Source organism: Haliotis cracherodii, unplaced genomic scaffold (assembly GCF_022045235.1).
Source record: "Haliotis cracherodii isolate W230 unplaced genomic scaffold, xgHalCrac1.p SCAF_18, whole genome shotgun sequence".
Lineage (NCBI taxonomy): Eukaryota > Metazoa > Mollusca > Gastropoda > Lepetellida > Haliotidae > Haliotis > Haliotis cracherodii.
The window spans coordinates 4,920,390-4,933,479 of NW_027266273.1; the positions used below are offsets into that span (position 1 = coordinate 4,920,390).

Consider the following 13,090-nt stretch of genomic DNA (forward strand, 5'->3'; position numbering starts at 1 on the left):
ACTGAGTGCGGCGTAAAACAACAAACCAACAAACCAGATGTCAAAAATAACTGTTGGGCAAAAGAAAGTATACACTTTCAAAAGGTTCACGGGAGGCCCAGTCGTCTAAGTCGCCGCGATTCGCTGTGCAGAGTTGCGTCCCTTGTTACGTCGCGCTATAACTGGAATATTGTTAAAAGCGGCGTTAAACCCAACTCACTCACTCACTATACACTTTCAAAAGTGGACAATATTCGCTTCACTCTGCTCATTACCGTGTACTGTGAAATAGCGACCCCATGTCCCTTGCGACGTCATGAGCATGTCATCTGTGGTGAGATATGGTGCATAAAATACATCACCATCGAGGTGAGGTGAGGTGAGGTGAGGTGAGGTGAAATTGGGTTTAACGTCGCGTCCAAGATTATTGCACTTATATAGCGACGTGCATGCGCGTGTATATGTGTGTGTGGCTGCTTGTACTAGTCCGGACTGATGCCGATTTATAGTGCTAGCTCACTGAGATACCATGCCGCAGTTTAACATGAATACCCCACTCAGACACAGTATACTGACTCCGAGCCGACCAGTCCTTGTTGTAGCCCCTTAATGCCGAGCGCCAGACAGGGTAACAACAAGTACAATCTTTTAACGTCTTTTGGTATGACGCGGCCCGGGATCGAACCCCGGACCTTCCGCTCTCCGGGCGGAAGCTCTACCACAAGACCACGGAGGCGGTCACATCACCATCGAATAACCATTTCTTGTTTGTTTCATGAAGACACCATCAAACATCAGTGTACTTTCGTATTACCCGACGGTATATATCGCATCCACGTCGAGTTGACCTCAGGAGCACGACACCACCCGGTGTCGCTGGTAGTTGCCGGTGTTCACCCTTAATCGAGACATCCAAAGCATCGAAAGTTTTTTAGATACCAGAAAATATTTTGTTACATTTTTGTCATTTTTACTTTTTTTATATGAACATTATTCGCGACAATGAAACAAAAGACCAGAGACCTGTGCAAAGTTCCATGCCTCATGCCACTGGTCGAGGGTTCGAATCCTAGTTTCGCCCCCACTGTGAATGTTGATCTGAGGCTTAACGTGGTGATCACAACTTAGATCCTCCCATCCATATTAAGCTGACACGCTGTGATATATCGGAAATACTGTTCAAAGCGGCGTTAAACTCAACTCACTCGTTAAATGTATCAGAGAATGTCACATCCTAACTTTGACCGCCTCCTTGGTCTAGTGGTAGAGCGTACGCCCGGAGAGCGGAAGGTCCGGGGTTCGATCCCCGGCCGCGTCATACCAAAAGACGTTAAAAGATGGTACTTGTCGTTACCCTGTCTGGCGCTCGGCATTAAGGGGCTAAAACAAGGACTGGTCGGCTCGGAGTCAGTATACTGTGTCTGAGTGGGGTATTCATGTTAAACTGCGGCATGGTATATCAGTGAGCTAGCACTATAAATCGGTATCAGTCCGGACTAGTACAAACAGACACACGTACATGCACGTCGCTATATAAGTGCAATAAGTGCGACCTCACCTCACATCCTAACTTTAACCCGTTGACGGGTCGGCTATCCGGTGTGTGTTTGAAACACAGTAGAGTAATATATGAAATCCTCTAAAATCAAACCTTGTGGTTCAAGTGTTCGCTCGTCACGCCGAAGGCCTGGGTTTGATTCCCTATATGGATACAATAAGTGAAGCCCAATTCTGGTGTCCCCCACAGTGATATTGCTGAGATATTGCTTAAAGCGGTGTAAATCCATACTCACTGAAAAATGAAAACAATATTTTTTCCTGATGCTGATTAAATAGCGCTGGATGTTCCACAGTCAGGCTGCAAGCCTGGAAACACTGCAACATTAAAATATAATTTCTGTTTGATGACATTTCTGAGAAGGACAACCGCTACAAACTGTTCTCGCTAATCATCTACCCCAGGACACTGTATCTGAGATGCTTCTTTTCCCCATGGCTCTAGGTGTCAATAAAGCGTCTATTTTCAGATGAATACCTCGTGCTAAGCAGGCAGGCAAATATGCCTTCTAGTCAACTCCTTATTGCACGGACCTCTTCAGTCTCGCGTAATCGCGCGAGGTTACCATTTTCGTGCGAGAACAAAGGTGAGCGGTTTATATTCTTATCCGCTTTATCATTAAAGTAATATGGTAGAAATGGGTGGCATCATTAGTCCGTCATAAATAGTTTTTCCTGAATAGAAGATAGCACATGGTTCAAGGCCAACACTTCCTGATAAACGACTCCTACTGGATAGAGCGTCTGCCCGGAGAGCGAAGGTTGATGGTTCGATGATTGCGTCGTTAAAAGATGGTACTTGTTGCTACCCTGCCTGTCGCTCGGCATCAAGGAGCTTAAACGTGGACTGTGGTCAGTATACTGTGTCTGAGTGAGGTATCCATGTTAAACAGCGGCATGATATCTCAGTGGGCTAGCTATAAAACCGACATTAGTCCGGAAACACACACGCGCGCGCACGCACACGAGCTATATAAGTGAACGTTACGTTAAAGCCAATAATAAGAAAGGAGAAGGGGACGGAATCTTAAAACAAACTTATTAATACTAAACATGCCACAGACCACAGACCACATACCTCCGCACACTCAACACATTACACACTTTATCAATCCCCAAGCATCAAATATATGCAGGTTCATTCTTCTAAAACCACCTTGACATCGCCAGCCAACCAAAGCTTCAGATGAGGCCAACTTGAAAAAAAACACATTTATAAACCCAACTGATAGTTCCAGTCGGCAATATCATATTCCAGAGCACCCTCCCAATCCAAATCTTCATCATCAGTAGGGGCGGTGGGGTATTCCAGTTGTTAAAGCGTTCGCTCGTCACGCCGAAGACCCGGGTTCGATTTCCAACATGGGTACAATCAACTTCCCGAGTCAAAGGAGTTACCTGACTATAAAAGACTAATTTCCAACCTCGCCGAACCAGGACTGAATTAGTAGTAACGCCACCAGTGGCTATTACCAGTTAACTCCCTTCTATGTCCCTTCTATTGACCAATCAGATTCAACCTTTCATATCACTTGCAGTTGCTTCAAACAAAATGGCGGCGCCCAATCAAGACGATTTGATCGACAATCACAATCTATATTGTCTCGGGAAGAGGGGGTACAATGTGTGAAGCCCATTTCTGGTGTCTCCCGCCGTGATATTTCTGGCATGTTGCTAAAAGCGGCGTAAAACCACACTAACTCACTCAGTTGGTCAAATGTCTCAGTTTTACACGCGCCACTAATTACAATCTAGAACAAGACTAGAAATGACCCGCAGGTCGTGAAACATCCTCGATTATCCAGGGTATTATATCCTTTTATGATGAATACCTACCTTCGTTCTGAGCCCGATTCGAACGGCACAACACTGAGGTTATCTACGTCCGGGCTACGTTATCGATAGGAGAGATAGATACACTGACGTCACATCCGAAATGGTGGCGTATGGGCTCATGACATTGTCTTAATATTTTGAGACCCATGAAGATCCGGGTCTTCAGCAAGCCATGCTTGCCCGTAAAAGGCGACTATGCTTGTCGTAAGAGGCGACTAACAGGATCGGGTGGTCATGCTCGCTGACTTGGTTGATGGATGTCATTGTATCCCAATGACGTGGATCGATGCTCATGATATCAATCACTGGTTGTCTGGTCCAGACTCGATTATTTGCAGACCGTCGTCATATAGCTGTAATATTGCTGAGTGCAGCGTTAAACAACAGACAAACAAACGAACTAATACCATGATGGTGTAATATACTGTATAACCGAAGATGGCTATGAACTGTACCTCTTATAAATCTATGTGGAGTAGAATTATTCATATCAGTATGTATGTCATATACCCTGAGAAAACGGACCTGTCGAATACCAGTAAACACACACTCCCCGTTATATTTGTCACACAAGGTCTTGAAGAGATCTGAGTTATTGCAATACATTACTAACAATAGGTCTCACAGGGGAAGAAGAACATTGACACTCCTTTCATTATGACTGTGACAAGCGACTTCCGTGCCCCCGTACTTCCGGTGATGAAATACACTAGCTGCAGCGTGTGGTGATTAAACGCCCCCTCCTCTCCAGTGATGAGTCGGCGTTTTGTGAACAAGTGACAATTGCAGTTATAGTGACCAAAATAAGGTGCACCTAATACGCGGTACAATGGTATCTGAGCTGAACATTTTGTATAGTTAGACGGCCTGTTCTAACGTTGTTCACGGCCGTTGTGTCAGTTTATGTCTTTGGTTTTGCTTTATCGTAATGAATAAAGGTCGTTGATTATTTGGTTGTATAATGTCTTTATGTTAATTGCCGTAGGGGTAGCCTAGATGTTAAAACACCCGGGATCGATATTTCCACCTGTAAATAACATTCCAGGTGTCCCAACGCCGTTTATATGGAAGGAATATTGCTAAACGCGGCGTAAATGTATACTCAAGCTTCGTGTATTAAAGTGGTTTCCTAGCCAGTCCACGAAAGAGAGAGCGTGACAGATGTGTTGAAAGGAAAACATACAACCAAAAACAATATTTCCAAACTAAAAATCTTAAGCTCGCCTGCCTTACGGAAATCTTGATAAAATTTATAGATCTCCCTTCCTTTTCCTTGTGGCGACAAATATAGAGATTGGGCGGGCCCGCTAGGTTACTAAGCTGATTGCGTGTCACCGTACCCCTTGGACAATAGAATGCTGTTTATGTTGTCATTGGTCTCCATTGTTGTGACTCGATTATTTAGAGGCATTCGTGATACGGTTGGATTAATGCCGACTGCTGTGCCAAGCGACATTCGCACTCTCACTTCCCGAGAAGATCCGGGTTAGAATAAGTCATCCTGCTAGAAACTTTAGGTCCGGGGTTCGAATCCCGGTTCGCTCTGATTACGTCCTTTGTTTATCAGCAGCATTGTGGGTTTTCTCAAAGTGGAAAAACGACTAAGACTTGCATCACTTCGAGCCTTCCTTCCGCATAATCCTGACATGCCGTGATACAAAATCATTGTGGGATTTCCCAAAGTGGAAAACGTCTAAGACCTGCATCACTTCGAGCCTTCCTCCCGCATAATCCTGACACGTCGTGATACAAAATCATTGTGGTTTTTAAGACCTGCATCACTTCGAGCCTTCCTTCGAGCCTACAAAATGAAATACTTTTAAACCCGACGTTATACCCAACTCAGTCAACCACTCTATGCATCAATGGAAAGCACGTGAAACCATCGCGTGAAAAACGGTGATCCTCTGTTTGTGTTATGGTAGTAATGTCACGCGAAAGACTTACTTGATATCCAACAGTCCTTTAACGATACTTGACACTTTAACATCTAGCCCAAAAGTGGCCAGATTTCCGCCCTATGGTTTACACACGGTCAACCTGAACTTGTCACTCATTGGGAAAGCAAAGACGCTTTTGGCGTATGGGGTTTAACAGGTAGTGTAGAGCTGGTGATTGGCAGTAATAATGTATAATCACTACAAAACACATACCACCCCCCACCCCACCCCACCCCCCAATATTCATGATCCCTAACTTGTTTCGTTGGGTATATATACAAACATGAAATTGGGTTATAAGTATAAATCAAACTTGCAGGGGCTGCCGGTTTGCTTGAAATGAGTCCTTCTTTAATCCGAAAAATCTCATTTCACACGATTCATACTCGTTTTAGCCGTTAACCTCCCATTTGTCAGACATCCCATTTGTCAGACAGCGTATACCCGGATTAGTCAAGGTTGGTAAGTCAAGCGATAGTTACCTGTTTACCTTTCATTAAAGGTGGGACGGACCAAAAAACACACATTTTGAGGACTTTACAGGATTGGTATATTATGCACTTATAATCATCAAATCTTACCAGAAATCACATTTTTTGAAGTATTCATTACATTATTGCAATATTGCTATACACACAATACACACTGCCCACAGTTCTGTACAATGGCTGTCTTCAGCTCAGCTTCAGCAAATGTCCGACAGCATCCAGAATTCAAGAATTCTCTGTAGACCTTCTTCCTGGGTGGGGGAGCAGTACCAAAGTCTTCAGTAAACTACGGTTATAACGTACACGCTTATAACGAACTGACCGATATAACTTATTTTTTAGTCCCGGCCGTTTGTTGAATATATGCTGCATATATGCTTATAAGGAACTACGGTTATAACGAACTAAAATTAGTGGTCCCTTTGAGTTCGTTATAACCGTAGTTTTTGTGTCAGTTTGGCACCTTCCGAATTTCTCAATGCCTTGAAGCCATTCCACAAAATCATATGGTCGGTCCCTAAGAATAATATTGAGTGTGAATCACTAGGAGTGGTACGGACCGGATTAGCAGGATGTCGCGATGCATACATCAATACATTAATTTAAATAGTTGAAGGAAAAAATGCGATTGGAAGTTCAAACACGTGATGGTTTTTGATAGTTCAATATTTCATTTGCACCATTATTACGTCTCACAGTGTCACATAGGGTGTTACTCTGATAACCGAAGCCACGTCTTAATAATAAAGTTACATTAAAAGTGATGTTGGCGAGGTAAACAGGACAATCGGACCGTCGTATCATTCGTTATCGATTTCCATCATTACTTTCACAGCTGTCGCGTTTTGTGTGACGCTATACAATTTTTATGCAAACATCACGTGACACACAACCTTGACCCATTCAATAGTGCACGTTCAATTTGTCGGAGCGTCATCAAAGAAATTGCAGTCGATTTGAGGTCGTTATTAATATTTTGCCTCACATCTACTAAGTAAATCAATACTCCAAAATTAATACGGACAAAGGTGTAGAGTACTTAATTTGATATCGATCGCCATTAATCTGATGAGGATGAATAGCACTGTCACATCGGCACTTTTTTACAATGTTATTGGCTGGAGATACACCTATGTCTGGTCTGGATACAGTGCCACACACCAGATTCCAACAGTCAGTTACCATGTGGCACACAGTGGCATAATCAGACTATGTGGCACACTGTGTGGCATACTATGTGGCGTAATCAAACCATGTGACACACTATGTGGCTTAATCGTTATCACCTCTGTCATCCCCACACCTCTAGGCACCCGAATACCACTTAACTTGTCTTGGCGTTCAATTTAAGAACTCTTGAGTCACATCAGTGTACACAGCTGCTACACGTCACATAGAATGCATGACTAGGCATGCTTATAAGCTTGTGAGCTAAATATTTTATTTTCACTCTCTGCTAAAAAAAAGTTGAAAAATATATTTTACCATTAAAATATTGACATTCGCGTACCAGATAAACATTTCATGGCATCCAGCGTACTGTACTGTGGCATCCGGAATGCCACTTAACAGGGATAGGCATCCGGCATCCCTTTGCACCCTCATCCTGTGTGGCATAATCACCCTTCGTGGCAGGCTGTAGTGGAGACCGCTTCCAAGGTCTAGTGGATAGAGCGTCTGCCCGGGGAGCGAAAGGTCCGGGGTTCGATTCCCCAGCCGCGTCATACCAAACGACGTTAAAAGATGGTACTTGTTGGTACCCTGCCGGGCGTTCGACATTAAGGGGCGAAAACAATGAATTCTCGGTTTGGAGTCAGTATATTCAGTAGAAGGCCCGGGTTCGATTCCACACATGGGTACAAGGCGTGAAACACACTTTGGGTGCCCCCCCCCCCCCCCCCACACACACACTTAATATAGCTGGAATCGTGCTTGAAACAGCATAAGGGTCTAACTACTTACTCACAATTAGCTCTTGTGAACCACAACTGAATCATAGGTGCCAATATTACCGAGTCTATTTTCAACTGGAAGCCTTTAGCCTTTCAGCACTAGGGGTTACATGCCTTGTTCCACGGTGCGATCGTAGCGCTACGACCATCGTAAGTCCCAAAAATATACAGACCAAGACTCCGGTTTGCTTTGTGAAACTTGGCGATGGCGTCCAGTCGAGGTCGATGCCTTGTGACAATGTAATAAAAAAGGTGAACACTTACTGCTGGATTGAACTTAACACTGCATGGTCAGAGAAGTTTTGGTGGTGGTGGTGGTTGGGTACTGGGAAATAACTTGAAATTTCCAAACGTGTAGGCGATATTAGTTTTTTTTATCAGTAGTGCGTAACATCGCCACAATTTGTCAAACATTCATGAACTCGATGAAATAAGCGTATTATTAAGACTCTCAACGGCGATGTGAGGGAGTCTCTCACCCCTCTTGCAACACCTGGTCACATTCAGGCAACGTGGTCGGCAGCCTATGACGTTGACGCACACGTCTCCCTATTATGGCCCAAACGTGTTCAATGGGGGAAGTTCTTGGCTCATTGGTGGACATGACATTCTCAGGATGTTGTGCTGCTTCAGGTGAACACTGACGATTCGTGCACACTGAGCACTGGCGTTGTCCTCCTGTCAGACCAACACCCCTTGCAAACGGGACAACAAAGGGTGTCAGTATGTTGTCCCGATAGCACTGTCCAGTGACCCTTCCTTGCACAGTATGGAGTAGGATTCGGTCAGTCCCACACCATAACGGATCCAGCGCCAAATCTGTCACGGGGTCTCAAGTTTACATTTGCGTGACCTTCATTTGACTGAGTGAGTGAGTAAAGAAGGTTTAACACCTCTTTTAGCAATATTCCAGCAATATCATGGTGGGGACGACAGAAATGGGCTTCACACATTGTATACCCATGTGGGAATCGAACCCGGGTCTTCGGCATGATGAGCAAATGCTTTTACCACAAGGCTACCCCACCACATAAGACACTACCGACCCCTGAAGATCCGGGGTGGAATAGGTCTTCAGCAACCCATGCTTGCTGTAAAAGGTGAGGTGAGGTGAAATTGGGTTTAACGAGGCGTCCAAAATTATTGCACTTATAAAGCGACGCTGCTGTAAAAGGTGACTATGCTTGTCGTAAGAAGCGACTAACAGGATCAGGTGGTCAGGCTCACTGACTTTGTTGATGCATGTCATAGTATCCCAATTGCGTGGCTGGATGCTCATGATGTCAATTAAGGGATTGTCTGGGCCAGACTCGATTATTTACCGACCACCGTCATATAGCTTGAATAGTGTGGCATTGAACACCAAACAAACAGACATGATCGCCCAATCAAAGTGCACAGTGATTCTGAAAACCTGACGAGGGCCCAACAACGATTTCCCCAATTTCGAGGCTGCTGTGTACACCAGTGACGTCTGTTTGCAAGAGGCTGGTAGGGAAAAACAACACACAAATACTTATGACTGAACACAGTATGTTTATTACACACCTAGAGTGACCACAATGACCTATCATGCAACCAGAACACTGGACACCTCAGAAATAACTTAAAGACATATCAATCATTCTTAATGAAGACAACAACTATAACATAATTTAACATAGAAAATGCCAGATGTAGTGATTCTATCTGTTGGAATGATGTATTTTACAGGAAGCAAGCTACACATATGAACAGCCTTCAGTAAAATGCCAGTAAAAGAGCAAGACGATATTCTTTAACTTCAACAATTTAACAAATAATTCTTAACATCTTGTTCAGAATCAGAAATTATTTTTTTTCAAATCATTGAAATTATGTGAGGTTGTGATTGGGAATATACAGACATAGACAATTAACTTTGTCAATTTATTATCTTTCATAATATATTTTTTCTCTTTGTTTTTTTATGATATTTATCACTGATTGAGCACTATTAGTAAAAGCATATCACTCAAAATTTGACTGATATTTCTGATATAAAGCTGGGTGGCCCCTATGCAGAGAGAAATGGATTTCAGATATAATGTGATTACTTTTCATTCCTTACAGAAACGAAGTTACAATGACACAAACATCACCTTCTTACATCCAGCAGTGAAGCAAAAAAGGGTTTCTTAGCAACAGTCATCTTAACCATGGCAACATAATAACATGTTTTGTATTAACAGAAAACTTGCGAAATGTGATAAATTATAAGCACTGATGTTTTAAGCTTGAGAAACTTAGGATGATGTTCAATGACATTTCCATACTAAAAATGAGAATGGCTTCATGAATCTATCAGATGCATAAATGATCTTGTCTCAAATGAAACAATATGTGTGAAATCCTGCTACTCACAGTCAGAGGTATTATGCATATACAATCCATCTTATGGCTGTAGTTCATACATATTGATTATTTTCTGATAAACAAATAAATATGGTCTTTTTCAGCATAGCTTCATCAGCCTTTGCAAACATGATAATAAAATAAAAGATCGAAGTATAAGGTGTATACTACACTTCATAGTAACACGGACATATTTCTGGATAACTATTTAGTACTGTTTCAGTTGTGTCTGGATGTGTTTGACATTATTTTTTGAAAGATGTAAATGTACAACAAATAAATACATAAATACAACAGTATAAGATGAAACACCCTAGGAATATTATAAGAAATTAATATTTTAGGAATAATATCTGTTTCTTGACAACTAGACAGTTTTCAAAACATTTACTGTTTATCATTTTATTTTTTTGAAGTTGTTTCTGTGTAAAAAAATCAACAAATTCATAAAAAAGCAATAACATAACACATGAAGAATTGTTTTTTAAATTTCAATACAAACTGAAATCATGAACTTTTGGGTAAACTATTGTTAGATTATCCATCTAAACTAAATCAGCACTTTAGGCCAAAGCTTCAAGATACATAACATATCTAAACATTAATAAATAGTTAAATATATATATATATATATATTATATTATAATACATTAAGCCGCACATGATTGTGTGGTATCTCGTACACACTCATTGTCATATCTCAAACATTCAACAAAATCTGTAACACATTCACTCGTCTCATTGATGTCAACCCCTTTTGAATTGCTCCTCGCTCAACGAAAAAGGAAACACTGTCTATAGCGATTCTAATTAATGATACCTTTCATATCTCACACGCAATATAGATCTAATATATTGGATGAGCCAAACAAACAGAATACATTAACAATAAATACCTCATGTGAATGATTTACGATTTGAAAACCTAATGCCTAAAGCTACCTGATTGAATGCAGACCAGATTTCGAAGGTAGTTGTGTGGAGAGAGTAACACAAAATATACATTTGGGTTTTGGACAAAACAAGGCTTGTGTTCATGGTACGGATTTTGAATGATCAGGTGACCATTCATTTTGAATTAGCATACCAACACCACATTTCTTTTATACAAAACCTAACTGTAGAGTTCTAGCTGTTTTCAAATGCTGTGATCACTTGCAATTCTGTATATTGAGTCAGTTGGTCACACATGAAATCTTAACAAGCCAAGCACTCATTTTGTAAGGGTGAAAGTTCTTTTTAGTTCTTGTAATAAGATCCTTTACCCAACTGTATATGAATATTTCATATCACAGAATAAGGTCACCGTGCAAAGTCATGAACCTACTGAAGGTCATGACCTTACTATACAAAGTTCAAGGCCAAGCTGATCACTGGTCAAGGTCGTATTGTCCCTTGAGACCGAGATGATGGCCATAAGTATTATTTATCACTTTCAGCAACCAAGTCTCATAGATCACATCAGGTCATAGTTATCACAAGATTGGTGGATCCAACCGCTCTGTGTCTCTCTGTTGTCCCACGGAAACAAGAACTTGAAATCAGGACTTGCAAGGCCATACCTAATGTAAAGTCTAAGAGCTAATACTATCTTCCTTCCATATCTACAGCATAATATCCACTCCCTTTTGTTGCCTGTATCTACACTTGCACATCTGTCGTTGGTTCTTTCCATCAGTCAGTCTGCACAAGTACACCATGATCCTCAGACAGGACAATCTCTACTAAATGCATATAGCAAATGATGAAGTCAAATTTCAGCAAACAACATAAATCAAATTTTGGCAATTTACAAAGTGTCTGGGTGAATCCTATCCCCCGGAGCATCTTGAAGGCACGTCTGTAAACGTACAAGAAATGCCATTTTCTGCGGAGTTGTGGACATAGTCAGTCTACAGGGCTGAATGACTGACAGCACACAAGCAATACCAGATCCAACTTCTCTCTTCGTCCACCCACAGCACTACTCAGCGAGTCACATATAGCTGCTCTTGTCACAGTTAACATAAAATGCAAATATTCTATGATAATAGCACCTGCTGCTGTAGTTAGTCTTTGAGGAATGATGCATCCTCATTGTATCGGAGCTGAGAATCAAACTGCAGCCTCTTTCTCCAAGTTATTTGACATCCTGGACATGGCCTGACTAGTAGGTAGAGATTCCTCGGGCCTCGGAGTGGACAGGTTCAGAGGCTGAGTGTGGTCATTCCTGGAACACAAGATTACACTATCAGTACATGGAGCTGATGTGCATTGATCCATGCAATTGGGATCGATGACATGCTTCAATACAAGTCAGCGAGCCTGACCACCCAATCCCGAGAAAGTATCTTAAACAATGTCAAAGCTCTGAACAGTTGTATGATGACCCCTATCTTCTTCCAAGACAAACATTAACATGCAACAAAAATTACATCAGTGAGTGTGTTGAATAGTATTGTAGCTGTATCACAGCATGATAGCTTAATTTGGGGTAAGAGAGCTCTAAACGAAACAGGTGCTAGAATTTATCGTGCTGGTGCAATTCATGAGCATGAGTATGGAGCTGACAAACCATGATGATAGTCAGGGTGAATGTGGGATTTTAAACCCCAATCACTGGTTCCTTGTAACCTAGGTTGGAACTCTGAACAGTGAAATAGCAGCGCCTAGATAACTGGGCCACTTGTGTGTGCTCTGAAGTCCCTACACCAAACTGTCCTACTGAAGCAGAAATCAACATCAGAGCTGCCAACACCTTCCTCATAGGCATGTATCAGTATCAAGTATGGAGACTCTCACATGTGTAAAACAAATCACAAAACATGCTTAACTCATCACAGTGTGCACTAGATGGCTGTCTGGTAATGTCTCCCTTCCAAGCTGACTAGTGTGCCAGAATGACATCACTGTACTCTAAATATTCTCTGTGGTTCATCCAGAGTTTGAAATGGCTTCTTGCCTGCTATCCTGTGGCCAATACATT

General features: G+C 42.0%; 1 protein-coding gene across 1 annotated transcript in view; it reads right to left on the reverse strand.

The window, feature by feature from the left end:
* Positions 1-9,277: 9,277 nt before the first annotated feature.
* The window catches only part of LOC139465689 (uncharacterized), a 28,119-nt gene continuing 24,306 nt past the window's right edge, over positions 9,278-13,090 (reverse strand). Inside the window, exon 13 of the mRNA XM_071247473.1 lies at positions 9,278-12,334. Within this exon, the coding sequence (XP_071103574.1) occupies positions 12,220-12,334 (115 nt within the window). The 3' untranslated portion in view covers positions 9,278-12,219. The remainder of the gene's footprint in view (positions 12,335-13,090) is intronic.